Source organism: Hyaena hyaena, unplaced genomic scaffold, assembly GCF_003009895.1.
Source record: "Hyaena hyaena isolate Hyena2069 unplaced genomic scaffold, ASM300989v1 scaffold_687, whole genome shotgun sequence".
Taxonomy (NCBI): Eukaryota; Metazoa; Chordata; class Mammalia; order Carnivora; family Hyaenidae; genus Hyaena; species Hyaena hyaena.
The window spans coordinates 889152-906223 of NW_024081320.1; the positions used below are offsets into that span (position 1 = coordinate 889152).

General features: G+C 34.4%; 1 protein-coding gene across 1 annotated transcript in view; it reads left to right on the plus strand.

Annotated features, from left to right (window-relative positions):
- ADGRL3 (adhesion G protein-coupled receptor L3) overlaps positions 1 to 17072 on the plus strand; it is a 516039-nt gene that overhangs the window by 429703 nt on the left and 69264 nt on the right. Inside the window, exons 17-19 of the mRNA XM_039217419.1 lie at positions 1284 to 1504; positions 13086 to 13152; positions 15177 to 15268. Of these exons, the coding sequence (XP_039073350.1) occupies positions 1284 to 1504; positions 13086 to 13152; positions 15177 to 15268 (380 nt within the window). The remainder of the gene's footprint in view (positions 1 to 1283; positions 1505 to 13085; positions 13153 to 15176; positions 15269 to 17072) is intronic.

Sequence of the window (17072 nt, forward strand, 5' to 3'; positions counted from 1 at the left end):
CTACTTCCCCAAGGAGTGAGAATTTCAGAACTCACATAAGAAAACTAATATATGATCAGCTGAAACTCGTAGTACCTTAGAGAATATGCCAAAGTAGGGGCTGGGTGTCTTCTAGGGCAACGTTTTGTACAATAACAAAAAAAAAGAAAGAAAGAAAGATAGAAAGAGAAAAGAAAGAACGAGAGAAAGAACGAAAGAACGAAAGAACGAAAGAACGAAAGAAAGAAAGAAAGAAAGAAAAAGAAAATAGAGAGCAAAGTACATACTCTGGAGCCTCTACTGTATTTTTTTTTAAACCTACTTTTACACTTTGTAGCATGAACTTCCCAATGCCACCTTAAATCCTTTCTGAAACCAAGCAAAGAAGAAATAAACAAGCAAATAATAATAATGAATTGATGATCCCATCACAAAATATTATAATTATTACATTTTTATTTTTTAATGTTTATTTATTTTGAGAGAGACAGCAAGCATGAGCAAGGGAGAAGCAGAGAGAGAGAGAGAGAGAGAGAAACCCAAGCAGGCCCCATGCCATCAGCACAGAGCCTGCTGCAGGACTTGAACCTAGGAACCATGAGAACATGATCTGAGCTGAAACCAAGAGTAGGATGCTCAACCAACTGAGGCATACGGGTGCCCCTGGTTTTTAATTTTAAGAGCTGTATTTTCCTTGGTTTTAATGTTTCTCTTTCACTTACAACTGAAGAACTTAATATGTTAGAACAGACATGATATGGCCAAGAAAAATAATTCATGAGATGTATTTTTAAAACTTTAATATCATAAATAATTATCAATTAACAGGCTCTTATTAGAACTTTTCCTAAATTTTATTATTTTTTCTTATAATACTATGCTGTCATCTGTAAGACATTATTAATAGAATGTTACATGTATTTTGAAAAATAGGTTATACGTAATTAGGTTTTTATACCTGAATTTTAAGAATCTTATTTAGGTTATTCTTTGGCAGACTACTGTATTACCACATTCTTGATAAATATTTATTTTGTAAGTTTATTTTTATTTATTTTGAGAAAGAGAAAGAGAGAGAGAGAGAGAGAGAGAGAGAATTCCAAGCAAGCTCCACGCCCTCAGCACAGAGCCTGATGTGGGGCTCAAACCCACAAACCATGAGATCATGACCTGAGACAAAACCAAGAGTCAGATGTTTAACCTCCTGGGCCAGGCAGGCACCCTGATAAATATTTATTTTGATGTTATGGTAGTTGATTATATTTCATTTGGTTGTCATTCAAATCATTTCTTTTCTTTCCTAGATTGCCTGTGCAGTTTTTGCTGCCCTACTACATTTCTTCTTCTTGGCGGCCTTCACCTGGATGTTCCTGGAGGGGGTGCAGCTCTACATTATGCTGGTGGAGGTTTTTGAGAGTGAGCATTCACGCAGGAAATACTTTTACCTGGTTGGCTATGGGATGCCTGCGCTCATAGTAGCTGTGTCCGCAGCAGTAGACTATAGGAGTTATGGAACAGATAAAGTGTGAGTTTATGTCTTCTTTCTTTTTTTTTTTTTCTTTTCTCTTTTGAAGTCTAGTTGAAATAAATGCTTTGGATTTTCTTGAAAGCTAAGTCTTTATATCACCTCACAGCAATAGATGTTTGAACTGGAGATGCAAATGGGGGTAATTCAATTCATGGCTGTACTTTTGTTATGATATAGAAAGAGGAAAAATCTTGAGATTCAGTATGATGTTGTTTAAAAACAGCTTAATTTTCCCGCAACTACATCATACCCTTGAGTAATTATAAGATGATTGTTTTAATATCTTTTAGAACATTGAGACATTTGTCAAATGAAGAACTAGCTATGTCAGAAACTGTATATTCAGAGGACAGCGTAGTCCCTGGTATTAATGGCTTCTCTTCTTCCTTACCTGGCAGTTCTAGTTATTGGAAATAAATTTATATCATTAACAGAAAGAAAGACAGTAGGGACAGGGGCAGCTTGTATCTTTCCTTTCTGCTTCCCCCACCCCCCGCGCATATTGGGTTGTAGAGAAGAATTTTAGTGTCAGTATACTTCAAATTGGTGAGATATACATGTAGAGATGTCCAGTATCCTGGAAAGGAAATCAGTGAAAAATATTTTTGTAATCCACATCAATATAACAGTCGGGATCCTGAGCATGAATGAAAGTTTCAATAGAAAAAGATTAGAAAGAAGACCAAGATAGATCTCTGATGAATACCCACATTTAGGACATAGATTGAGGCGGGAAAATAAAAATAGAGAAAGCCAAGAGGTGGCTAGGGCCTTGAAAGAGAATCATGAGGAAAATGAGAAGACAGCTTCAGGATGTTTCAGAACACCGTCTGCAGTGTTCTATAGTAAAGATAATTCAAGTAGGATAAGCACCGAGGAAAAATGATTTATCCTTTGCAACAAATATTTTGAGAGTGCTGGAAGCAGAAACCCAGTTAGAAGATTCAAAGAGAGAAGTCAGTAGCAAGAAAGTAGAGTTTTCAAGCATTCCCTATCCCCTGAAAAAGTTTGATAGAGAAATGATGCGAAAATTAACTCACGATGATGGTGGTGAAGAAGAATTTTTAAAAATAAAGTCCAAAGAATGTCTAGGGTAAGAAGAATCAAGTTTATAGGAGGAGATTAATAGAGAAAAAATATCTTACGCTTCATTCGTATTTAATATAGAGAGAGGCTGAATGAAAGGTAAAGGTCCTGGGGGATGGAAAGGCATAAGATTATACATAAAATTAGGAAAACCTTATTTAATAATGAAAGTGGCTTTAGAATTCACCTTGTCCAAGACATTAATTTTACAGATGAAAAAAATCAAAGATTAGGTAATTAATTGCCTTGCCCATGGTGCTAGAGCTCGATAGTGGCAGATGTGTGTGATAAAGCCAGTTAGATTTATTTCCACTCAACGAGGATGTTTTGGGAAGAGTAAAATGACCCCTGTCTTCTGAGATGAGTATGAAGGAAAGAAAGATAAGATAAATTTTGAAATGGAAGAACTTTTCCATCAAGTAGAAGAACCTGACTTCAGCTGAGGGAATAGGTGAGGTCATTTTGAGAGGACAGGAGATTTGAAAAGCTTTGAAATGAGCACTATGGAAAATGTGTTAAGGAGCCAATTAGACATTAATAAAAAGATTTCCAAGCAGTAGTGAAGGCTCAGATGAGGTTAGATAACATCAATTTGTACAGAAGTTAATAAGCCAAATTTCATGACTTTCCACCAGCAGTCAGCAGCCTGAATATGCTGGCAATAAAGCCGCACACTTCCCAGAAGAGAGGATTCATGAGAGAAGACAAGCAGAAACATTACTGGGAGCATAGTTAAAGTGGAATACGTGTCTGTTCAGAGGCACGAACACTATGATTGAATGAAGACTGTCTCATTTCCGTTGATTTTTTTTTTCTTGAGTACAGTGAAGGCTATATAAGGCCCTTTGTCCAAATATATCAATAGTTATTTTTTAATCTGACTTTTATGAATTATGGTCAAATCTGAGTTCATTTTGTGGATCCCAGGAGAAACTGTAGAACAAATTAGGATTAGTTAGATAAAGACATTAAAAATATTTGCCTCTAAAGACCTCTTAGGGGTGGTGGGATTAGGTAGATCAGAAGTTTGTTGTTGTTGTTTTTAATAACACCTTTATTGCTCTAATTCACCTACCATAAAATTCACTCTTTTAAAATGTACACTTCAGTAGTTTTTAGTACATTCCCAACATTATATAATCATCACTACCATCTGATTTTACAACATCAACTTAAAAAGGAATTCACTAGCAGTCACTCCACTTAGGTCATAGGATTTTACACTTTAATTAATGTACATCCCTTCTAAGATATTAAATTTAGTGATATAGTTATGTGTGACCTTATACTCTTCACATATTCTCAATAATTCCAGTTTGCTCTCTTATAGTTCCTGATTTGCTGCTATTTTTTTTCTTTTTAGATATTTCCAAATTTTCCTATTACTAAACTGACTCAGACTTGTTTACTTTGTGTTTTAGTCATTTATTTTGATGCAGATGTCATTTTCTGGATAGTAGGAATCTATCTTTTCTTAGAATCAATAATATGTAAGTCTCTTGTGACTGTTCAAGCTTTGGCCATCATTGCTTTAATTTCCTGCACCATAACTGGAAGCTTTCATTTACTGACATTATTACTGTGTGGGAATAGAGGCTAATTTACTTCCCAGGCTCTAATTTAAAATAAACCTTGATAATAGTTCGGTTCCACAATTATGATTTTTCCCAACACAAAGAGCAGCAAAGCAGATATAGAGAAAAGGAAGGATAGATGAAAGAAGGAGAGAAGAGAATAAGGAAAATTACTTAAAATTCTATCATAGGCAGGCATAGAACATTTGGTGGCTCATTTGTACATTTTAAATACATCGTCTACAGAGAGACCTTCAGAATACATGGAAGAAATGTTTAACTTCTACCGATTGGGAATTCATCCAACCCAGTGTCTATTTTGCCCATTGAAGAAGCAGATGTTGAGAAACAAACATTATTCAGTCATTTGTATTTACTTGAGAAGCTGAAATGCACACATCATGTTTTCTATCAGGTGTTTAATCAAGATATCTTCTCAAAGAAAAATATAAGCAATGAATTTTTACACAACTCAAAGGATTTCTGCATATAGAATTATATATCTTGTTCCTTATTATCAAATCTGATGTTGTTCCAGTTTCTATTACTATTGTTGATTGCTTTTCTTTGACTTCAGATGGCATTCCTGACTCCCTGTTCATTTCCTGACTCTTTTATTCATGTAAATCTACTGTCTCAAATTGTGCTGTTCTTTTTGTCTGTTTACCAGTGGTCCCTTCTTATATGCTACATTTACTTTTTTTAAAAAATATAGGGACACCTGGGTGGCTCAGTTGGTTACGTGTCCGACTTAAGTGTCTGGCTTAAGCATCTGACTTAAGTGTCCAGCTCAGGTCATGATCTAGGGGTTCATGGGTTCAGGCCCCACATCGGGCTCTGTGCTGACAGCTAGCTCGGAGTCTGGAGCCTGTCCGAGGATTCTGTGTCTCCCTCTCTCTCTGACCCTCCCCTGCTTGCCCTGTCTCTCTCTGACTCTCAAAAATAAATAAAAAACATTTTAAAAATAAATATAAATCCACATATTAAATAAACTTGAATTAGCCAGAATTCAGAACATATTATCAGCCACTTTCTGTAAATTCTTATTAAGCTCAGTACATTGAACTTTCATGTCTTGGAAATCTATTTCACTTTTTATTGGAATTTTATTATTATTAAGTTTTTACTCCTTAGTTTCAACCACTTAGAGTACATCCAGAGTAAAACCATTGATATATATAATAGTAATCCAAATGATAATAAACATTTTTCCTTTTTCTCTTCTCTTAATGTCCTTATATTTTATTATACTGACAATGAGATTTTATCTCTGTAACTTTAATAATAATAATAATAATAGCTTACATTTCTAAAAAGTAGAGAATCGTATCAATGGTAGAGATAATATCAGATATAAAATTACCTTTGTAGGTTAAATAAATGTTATTTTGATGCAGATAGTGGTAACTATCATATTGCATCTGCCTGATGGATTATGATGTGTTTTTCTATGAAATGTTGTTAGGGTTGTTGAAGTGATTACAAAACACATACACACAAAGCACACATAATTTGATTTTGAGAAGTTGCTTAGTTTGCCATCAATTTGCAATGCTTGTAAGAGAATTTTATTATTATTTTCTGATGTTGTTTAATGAAATCTTTTTTATCTGTACTGACATTATTCTTGAGAATGTACTTAGAATGTACATTTAGTCACAATAATTGGACCTTCAAAAAATGAGATTAGAAGACCAGTAGTGTCATTAAAGAAAACAAGTAACTCTCAGCTGGTAGACCACATTTTAAACTGCACCGTTAACAATGGGCACTTATTCAATTTTATCTCTGTTTTTGTATCTTCTCTTAGTGTCTCTTAAACTCTTATCCATATGCACACTGAAGCCATCCAATAAATAATACTGTCAGAAGATAAAGGCTAGCATTGACTTAACGATAATTTAAACAGGGCTGATTTGGAATTTCTGTGCTAGATACTTTTATTTTATGACCTGAATCCAATTAGTTCATGCAAACTTTAATTGCCTCAATAATACCAAAAAATGCAAACCATTTTAATAGTTAAATTTTCTTTAAAGAGAAATTCACATTTATAGTTTATACCACTCTCCTCACAATCAAAGACTACAGTGGGGAAGGGAGTGGTTAACCTGATGGGTAGATTGGAAAAGGATTGAGATCGGGTTCCAGGAGGAGGGAGGACTTTGGAAAGGAGTAAAGCCCAAAGAATAGCCCAAGACTTAAAATATAGGCTTGAAAATTTGTAAGAGGTTTCCAAAAGATGTCAATTAGGTCATAAGCATTTATAATGAATCAGAACATCCTTGAGTACTAGAAGCATAACCAAGGTCTTAAAAATAATTAAAATCAAATTTTATGATCTGAAAATTATTATAAATCATCTCTTAAGTCTTATATTTGTCACCCTAGGTCAATAGTTGAATAACAGCTCTAAAAGAGCTAGTCTCCCCGTTGCCAGGGAAAAAAGTTCCCACCTCTAGTTTCTTTATTTTCACATCATTATTCAACCAATGTAATAATTTGAGTAGAAAAGAGAGTATTGATTGAAAAAATATTTTTATGTTTATTTTTGAGAGAGAGAGAAAAACAGCGTGAGTGTGGGAGAGGCAGAGACAGCCAGAGACACAAAATTTGAAGCTGGTTCTAGGCTCCAAACTGTCAGCATAGAACCTGAAAGGGGGTTTGAACTCATGAGCTACGAGATTATGACCTGAGCCAAGGTCAGATGCTTAACTAGCTGAGCCACCTCAGTCACCCCTAAATTTTTTTTTAATATTTATTTTTGAGAGACAGAAGCAGAGCATGAGTGGGGGAGGGGCAGAGAGAGAGGGAGACACAGAATCCTAAGCAGGCTCCAGGCTCTGAGTTGTCAGTGCAGAGCCCAATGCAGGGCTTGAACTCACAAACCATGAAATCATGACCTGAACCTGTCAGACGCTTAACTAACTGAGCCACCCAGGTGCCTCTTGATTTTTTAATACTACTTTATAGTATTATTCAACATGGAGCCCAGCCAAATAACACTGAATAGGATGGAGACACCTGGCTGGCTTAGTCGGTAGAGCATGTGACTCATGATTTTGGGACCCTGAGCTCCAGCCCCACGTCAGGGATAGAGTTTACTTAAAAAAAAAAAGATTGAACATTGAATTTGACAGTATCTGCAAGTTATATGCACCACAGGTTTATTTAATGTGTTTCACAATTTTGAAGCACCTCAACGTACTCACAGGAAATTATATATTCATTTGGAGTAGTTCTCCAAGCATATTATTGTATGTTGTAAAATATTCCCACTTGTAATATTTCATTGACATGAAACATTTACCTTACTAAACATATTATTACCTTGACTTTGTGTTAGCCAATGGGAAATAGTTTAGATAATGAAGTATTTTTTATTAGCATATATCAAGACAATTCTTCACTATGTGTATGGGTAGTACTATGTAGCCTCAGGGACTTAGGAGTCAGGTAGAGTAGGATAAAATTTAGCTCAACCAATTATTAGTGATGTGGCTATAGACAAGTCACTTAGTTTTTCTGAGTTTCATTCTCCAATCTATAATTTCAATCTATAAGCCCCTTGCAAAACTATTACAAAGTTTGAGAGAACGTATTTTGTATATATGAGTAAATAGATATGTATATGTGTATGTGTATGCATATATATGTATATTTTCTATTTATAATAAGCAAATGTTTATCTGAGAGAGTGTGAGGAGGGGAGGAGCAGAGGGGGAGAGGGGGACAGAAGATCTGAAGTGGGCTCTGCACTGACGGTAGAGAGCCCAATGCAGGGCTCGATCTCAGGAGCTGCAAGATCATGACCTGAATCGAAGTTGATGCTGACCAACAGAGCCTGAGCCACCCAGAGCCCCTATACATATAAGTAAGCATATATATAAAGTATCTGACATATATAAGCATTTATTAAATTAGAACTATTAATATTACTGGTACTATTATTTGACTGATACAAATAAAGAAATAAATTTTATGATTAGCAACATTATTTTAATTTAATAAAATAAATTGTATTAGAAGCATCCATTTATAGAGTAGTGATTATAATTCTTAGGTTGCTCCATCAATTAATTTAGGCAACATGGGACCATGGGAAATATTCAAACATTTAATATTGATAAATTAAAAGATAGTGCTTTTTTAACCTTTGTAGTATACCCTAAAAATGTAAGATGTATTTTGCTGACAAAATAATGAAACATTTATTTTTCAAATAACATATTGGGGACACAAAGAAAATATAATCTGCATTTCAAGTATGAGATCTAGTGCTGAATTCTAAGATCCCAAGCTGTATCTGAACCGCAAATGCTAGTCTTGACTACTACTGGTCATATTCCATTCCTGCATCACTCTGCCAATATTTTTTCCAGTTCATGTACTTGCTCACAAAGTATTTCAAAATTAGATGCATGAGTGTGCTGTGATGAAAATGGCATTAAAAAATCTTAACAGGGGTACCTGGTGACTTCAGTTAAGCATCTGACTCTTGATTTCAACTCAGGTCATGATCTCACAGTTCACGAGTTGGAGCCCCACATCAGGCTCTGCACTGACAGTACGAAGTCTGCTTGGGATTCTCTCTCTGCCTCTCTCTCTCTCTCTCTCTCTCTCTCTCTCTCATAATACATAAATAAACAAAGAAAAATCTTAACCGACATACTATTCAGTGAGTTTAGAACCAAAGTTATTATGCTTGAAGTATATATTTGTTCCTTTCACCCCTCTTCCTTTTTTCTTATCCCAATTCTCTTTATTCCTTCTTTTCTTACTCAATCTTGCCAGATATTTGTAGTACAAATATAAAGAGAGCCGCATATGTTACAGAGAAAAAAAGATTATGTGTTATAGAAACTCTCACAAACAACCTGATATAATTAAGCTTATAAATTTTATGGTCTAGTAGTAGCCAAAGATTGTTTACTGGCTACGTTTAGTACTCACCAAGGATGGTTCAGTCTGCAATTTGGTGTCGTATAGAAAATGAAGCAAACAGGAGCACCTGGGTGGCTCCTTCGGTTAAGAGTCTGACTTCAGCTCAGGTCATGATCTCGCGGTTCGTGGGTTCGAGCCCTGCATCGGGCTCTGTGCTGATAGCTTGCTCAGAGGAGCCTGTTTCAGATTCTGTGTCTCCCTCTCCCTCTGACCCTCCCCTGCTCATGCTGTGTCTCTCTCAGAAATAAATAAAATATTAAAAAAAGAAAATGAATAAACATCATTGTTAACTTATGTTATTTCAGACCCTGGTGAATAGTCAGATATCTCTACTTGGGTAAGAGTAAATTAAATAGGCAACAAAATACAATGTCCCACAGAATATTAATGGCAATGTATTAAACATGCTAACTTGCCTAAGGAGCTAGATTCTGATGATGTTACTGAAATCTAAAAGCACTGTAAAACAAATGCTTTAGGTGGCACTTAATATATGTTGGCTAATTAGCTTCCCAGTTTTCTAAATACAGTATCTTATTTATTTATTTATTTATTTATTTATTTAATGTTTTATTTATTTCTGAGAGAGAGAGAGAAAGACACAGAGTGAGCAGGGGAGGATTAGAAAGAGAAGAAGACACAGAATCCTCAGACAGGCTCCAGGCTCTGAGCTAGCGTCAGCACAGAGCCCGACGCGGGGGCCCGAACCCACGATCCGTGAGATCATAACCTGAGCTGAAGTCAGACGCTTAACCAACTGAGCCATGCAAGTGCCCCCATATGTTTTTTAAAATGACTAATGATAATAAAATGGTGAGTAACTTAATAGTAGAAGAGAATAAGCTTTAGAAGTATGGTTTTCTGTTATCCTGTTTTGAGAAATTAATTTGTTTCATTATTTCTTGTCTGAGTATACATGAAGGTGGCACTTACTGGATTGATAATTGACATTTTTATGGAAGACTGATCCAGATATCAACCATTTATTATTTAATTCATAATACTATTTCTTACATTTTAGAAGAGAATAATTCTGAAAGAAAATAATAGTATATCCTTGTGGGTTAGTGCCAGTTCTTTTGAATATTTACTCAGTAAACTTGTATTAAAATAGTAAGACTTCATCAAATATGTAATATCTTCTGGGTTTATAATTTCAAAAAATGCTACAAAAAAATAATTTGTATGACTTCTTTGTATTAGGCAAATGGGGAAAAAAAGTGAAGGTTTCTGGTATATGATGAGTGCTCCTTTGAATTCCAAAATAGATCTGATCTTACAAGATTTCTGAATATGACTCCAAATAAGCATGTAGTGAAGTCAGAATGGACTTGCTTTTTCAACTGCAAGTCATCTCTTTTGTCCTGCTATAAACATACTTTATAAATTATATTTATATGACTGAATTTCATTAGAAAAAGAAATGGACATATCTTAAAAATTAACAAGAATGGTCTATTAGAATTAATGACTTCACAAATTAAATGTTGCTTAGTGGATAAAGCCAATTTTCAGATACATCATATTCTTCAATAGCAGGTCTGTCTCAGGCATTTGCAAGTTAGAATTTACTGTGCTTCATGCAGTAAGTAGTTGCTGTCACATTTGTCTCCTCTTAACCAGTGCATCTTCACTATATCCATGTCACATTGAATGGTCTAGACTTATCAGATACCATGACGTGGGATATATCTGTCCATGCATGTAATAAACACCCCACATCATATTTATTCTCCTTTACCTTAAAGCCAGGTGAATTCTTTCAACATTGGCACAGGGAACTCAGGGCAGGAATCATTCAAACTTTTAAGGCAGTTAACGGGAAAGAGAGGAACTACAGAAAGCTTTGAGAAAGCCAGCATGTGGCCAAAAACAACAGCAGGTGTGGCCATATGGCAAGTGAATTAGAAAAGGGATTTTTGCCACACTGCCCTCCAGGAGTCAGTCAAGCCCAGGCAGTGCTCAAGGAGGGATGATTTAGCCAGTACCTTTTAAGTGTTTCATCTTGTCTCTTGCACTGATCCTCTCCAAAGGGAATTTAAATCTATTCTACCAAATAGATACTGTAGAATTTTCTTAAAATTAAAAAAATAATAACTTCTAAAGTAATTTCAGTTCCACATTTAAAGATCACTATGCCAAATGTGATCTTTATTTCCAAATAAAGCATTTGCTGAGACTGCTTTCAGAAAAGTAAAGCTCTGTAAGGCTAAAATTTAATGGCATTATTTCATTTTAAATACAACACATTTGGTGAGATGATTTAAAATTTTAAAATTCCCTACCTAGTCCAAGGCACTCTGTAATAGCATAATTTAAAGTATTTGTATAAGAAGTCCTTAACCTGAGAGTAACATTTTTCAGAAGTTCTTGAAGCACATTTTCCTTAAAAAGAATTTGCTGAAGATGTGTTTTACATCTTAGATTAGCCCTCAAAAACATGTTTGACCTACAAAAGAGCAGGGGCTATACTATTAACAGTCATTATAAAATTTATTATTATTATTTATTGTTTATATTTAGTGCAGTTCAAAATCTACAACTAACATTTGATCCCCCCAAAACTTAACTACTAATAGCTTACTGTCAACCAGATGGAAGTCTTATGGGTAACATCAACAGTCAATTAGCACATATTTTGTATGTTATATTTATGATACACTATGTTCTTACAATAAAGTAAGCTAGAGGAAAGGAAATGTTAGTAAGAAAATCCCAAGGAAGAGAAAGTACATTTACAGTACCATTCTATATTTATCGAAAAACAATCCACATAGAAATGGACCCACACAATTCAAAACTGTGTTGTTCAAGGGTCAACTGAGTGTTCAAAGATGTAAGGCATAGATTCTTCATGTTACTTTGTCACTAAATTTTGTTGTTGTGATCTCTCTTATTGACATATAAAGATCTACTTCCTCCCTTTTAACAGTTTTATGACATTTCCTCATATGAATACAAAACACTTGATTGGCCCATTCCTCTACTGATGGACTGTGACAAGTTCTTTTCTTCATATCTTCTCTGGCATTCCATTATTGCTGAGGTTTAAGTAACATTTTCATAATAATCAAATATTTATGTACTTTGGATTTGTAGTTTTAGACCACTTAGCAAACCACTCGAATATTTTCCACTGGAAGTGTTTTCTTTTTTAATTACTCCTCAAATACAGCAAAATAGCAAATAATTCAAGATATGATTTTTAACATCAAATGTAATTTGTTCAAAATTTATATTAATCTTTCTCATAACTAGTCACTTCCATTTTTTCCTCCTGTCATCCTGAAGAATGAAAATGTAATTTCCCAGAGGCCTTAAGAATTGGGGGAGTATTAAATGTGACTGAAATTAAGTGATTAATAATTTACTTTTGGGTCATGAATCAACTTCACGGGATGCTAAGGATCATTTGCAACCCCAGAAGCATTGGGAGTAACAATGCACTTTTTCAGACTCAAGAACTCTCAAAGGTTGGCTGCCCAACCTAATTAAACTTCAATCTTCTGATACCAAATTTATTTCTTCTTTGCACTGAATTTCCTCAGATCTTCTTGACAGGAAAATGTCACTTTGCCTGACAACTGATAGACAGGTTATGTAGCACCATAATTGGAGAGAAAAGGATAGCTTAAAGCTACTCGATTTAATGGCTATGTGTATGGCTTTCTCTCTTTCTTTTCCTTTTTATCCCTTTTTTCTTAAAGCTCCTATGACAGACACAAAAGGACTTAGCAAATAGGCCTAGTGCCATTTCTTCCCTGCTTCCTCCAGGGGTAATTATCTTACTCCATCAATAGTGCTGTCAGAAATTGGGCACATAATTCAGCATTTAAATGAACAAGCAATGTAATATTTCCTGTCTCCCAGTGGGATGCTTTGCAGTTCACATTCTTCTCTGTCACTCTCTCACTCTTGATGTATGTCCCATACCCAGTCCTTGAATGCCTTCTCTCCCTTGTGTTTCATTGCAGATGTTGGCTCCGACTTGACACCTACTTCATTTGGAGCTTTATAGGACCAGCGACCTTGATAATTATGGTAAGAACTCCTCACTAGCTATGTGTCTCCCAGGTCAAGAAATAAAACTTTTACTATCCTTGAACTGGCTATCTTTGCTTTACATAGATGAATTTGGGAAAAGCATCTACTTATTTAACCCTATATGACTCAAGGAATTAGACACTCATTAGAGTCTACTTTAATATTGTAAAATATGTAATCAACACTGCTGGAGAAGAAAACACACCTTTGCAAATATTTATGCAGGACCATGACTCCTTAGGAACCTGATCCAACATAATCTATTTGGTTTTGTAGGATTTTGAACAGCGATAACTTCAAGTTTCACAACAGCATATTTCCTTTCTTTTTCATTTAGATAATTTGAATTATGAATGAAATCAGAAATTGGAAATGTGGCAAAATACCTTACTTTTTCTCCCAGTTTTGTTTTTTATATGAATCTCAAAACTTTAAAATTCAAAAGGATTTCACTTAAGAATGGCACATATAAGTTAGGCAAGTGTTCCAGAATCATACTTCCTTTTGTATATTTAGATGCATAACATCTTGATTTCAAATATGAATTATTTATTGTCATTTATTTTTGGCATTATTTATATACTCATCATTTTATAATACAAAATCATTCTCCAAATAAAACGGCCTCTTGATTTTGAATAAGATATAGATCTCCAATTCAGTATCTGAAATCCTTTGAAACTAGCGTATTTTAGAATTCAGAAAGTTTTGAAACTTTAGGATGATAATGTGGTACATGTATTGCATATTATATAGAATTCCTAGTAGAGAATAAGCAGTTGCCCCAAATCAAACACATCAACCAATATTAAAAGTAGGGATGAGGCAGGACTCTGAAACCAAACACAGTAATAATTCAGCAGAAAAAAATTGGAAGAGTAAAACCAAGTGGAATAAAGACAGAAGAACCTTATATCAGTACAAGTTCAGTTTTCCCACCAAATGGATTTAGTTAAGGTTAGGCTTTTTGGCCACTCAATAAGTTTTTTAATACTTTGACTTTTTAGACTTTTTGGATTTGATGAAGGATTGTAGAACTATATTATTGAGAGAACTTCAGGAGGGCTTATAATTGGATTTTCCTCATCCTCACCAATCCTAAATTTTGAAACATATTTAAACAAACCACGTCATAAAGGGCAATTCAATATGTGGTTTTCTATAGTTTGCATATATGTGATAGATGGAATTTACACCAGAACTTTTTGTTTTGTTTTAAGTCCTATGCTCTCTGTGTTTCCAGTGATAAAACAGTATCAGTGAGGGTTTCAGGACTTTAATCGTAGTTTGTTATAGCATTAGAATTTAACACCATTTTATAATCCTTTTGATCTAGTTCTTCAAAAATATATTGATTTTAGTGTATATTTTTTTGGAATGTAGCATTTTAAAATATATCCTCAAACAGTAAATTTGGGTCAATGTTCACAAAATATATCCCCAAACAGTGTTCAGAGGGCAGAAATAGTAACATACCTGGGATAATTTTTTTAAAGTTTATTTATTTATTTTGAGAGAGAGAGAAGAAAGAATAGAGAGCACGTGAACATGCACAAGCAGGAAAGGGGCAGAGAGAGAGGGAGAGAGAGGAATCCCAAGCAGGCTCCGTGCTGTAAGCACAGAGCCCAACATGGAGCTTGAACTCACCAACCAAGAGATCATGACCTGAGCAGAAATCAAGAGTCAGAAGCTTGACCGACTGAGCCACCCAGACGCCCAACTCTTTTTTCAACATATACTTGGCTTTGAGTTGTTTTACAATTTCCACAGCATCATTCCAACTGCTGCTGATTTTGTATTTATATGTATTTTGGCATAATGATGCTTTGTAACTCCCTGGTATCCCAATTCCCTAAAGTGGCTTCTTGCCTTTGCTAAAATACTAGGCAATCATCTATGATCCAATTCCTTTATAAGTACGTGAGAGCTAATTTCCCAGAACAACTCATCTTTTATGGAAAATAGACTTCCTTTTTTTTTAATTCCAGTTATGCTACATAACAGTACCTTTTATATTACAGCTTAATGTAATCTTCCTTGGGATTGCTTTATATAAAATGTTTCATCATACTGCCATCCTGAAACCTGAATCGGGCTGCCTTGATAATATCAAGTAAGTGATTTTTCTTTTTGTTTTCTTTAGCTATTCTAACTTTGGTACTCTAAATTAGCCCTACTTTTAATTCTATTGAAATCTTATAACAGAATGATGAGGATCAATGTGTTGTCTTTGCTGAATAAGATCGTTTATTGACTCCTGAGATGACCTGATCTGCCTGAGAATAAGTATAAGGAAGCTTTGTCTTCAAAAAAAAAAACTTGTCCCCGAAACTCTGATTTACAACATGAGAAGCTCTTAAGATGTACATTTATTTATTTTGTCCTGAAGGCCAATACAAAGTCTCCATATCTGGACAGACTGTTGTTTCTTGGGGCAATAACCACGTCAGTTACCAACACCTCATCTCCCTGTTCAGAGAATGTGAAGAGAGTAGGATGGAGGCCTTGCGAGCACCAGGAGGGGGATTTTACACCACAGAAGAACCCCAAGATTATTAATCTGGGCATTTGTAGAGGAGCTATTATACAGCTGACACCCAGCTCCTTCTGAGAGAGGAGGAGAAAACCCCATTCCCCATGTAAAGTCCATGGTGTATAAATATATAGCTCCAGGCTTTACCCCCCTTTGAAATGTTAATGTTTCCTTCTGGGGAGGTAAATCACTCCAGAAGTCTCTCGTTATCTACTTAGCCATCTTTTAACTTCCAAGGTTTGGCCTTTTAACCCAAATTCTATTTTTCTATGCTCTGAAAGCCCTTGCCATGCATAGATATGAAAATATTCACATTCCTTTCCACACCAGTAGTACTTCTTATATATATATATATATATATATATATATATATATATATACACAAAAAGAAGGTAATTTACATTTTCTGAAAAGAAAAAATAGTTTCTCAGTATAACCAAAATTTTTATCTTGTTCCTTCAGAGGCTGTGACATTTGAGAGAGATAGTAATGAGGAGATGTACGTTAGTCATTAATATATACTATATATTAAATTGTAATTGTATATAATTTGCCCGTGCTATGTATTAACTTGGTTAAACGTTTTTATTTAAATGAATGTACTTTCAGAAGTTTCATGAGGTCACCTGTGACTTTTGAACATTCTCCTTGAACTACCTCAGAGCGCAGCTATATCACCCATTTTTCATCTGCATTTAGTGCCTGACATAGTTTCTTGCTCATAGTAGGCCTTTGATAAATGTTTATAGAATAAAGCAATACATTAAAGACTAGTGAGAAAAATGTATTGACACTAAGTGGTTAATTTTGTTGAAGGAATCGTCTGTTTAACTTCATTGAAAAGGGTAGCTAAGAAAGTAGAAAAATATTATAAAGGAGCAACCTAGGAATTATCTACAATGAGTAGTAGACTTTTGTAATTCTTAATGTTACTTAGTTGAGATAATAGTCGTTATTTTGTTGAATTGTGTACAATTAGACTGCCCTTCTAAACTGTAGTATTAGTTCCTTGTACTGTCTGTTCCTGATGAAATTGAATTTAGATAAGAAAGTAAATAAATAAATAGACATATAAAATATGTTTTCTTTGTCATATCATACTTTTATTACTTTAGCATATATGATACTATCTTTGTCTCTATTATTTTACAGTGTAAAGGAAAATGCAAGTAATACTTTACTACCATTTATGTTATGTTTTTAAAGTACTATTAAAAGTGAATACTTTGATATTTATGTAACAGCTTTTACAACATTAAAAATAAAGGAAAAGGTCTGTGCTTATGATAGAAATATATTTTAAAACTTCAGTTTGTTCTGTAATGATTCATGTATATTTTTTTAAGTGATATGGGTCAAATCTTTATGATGTTATTGCTTAAAA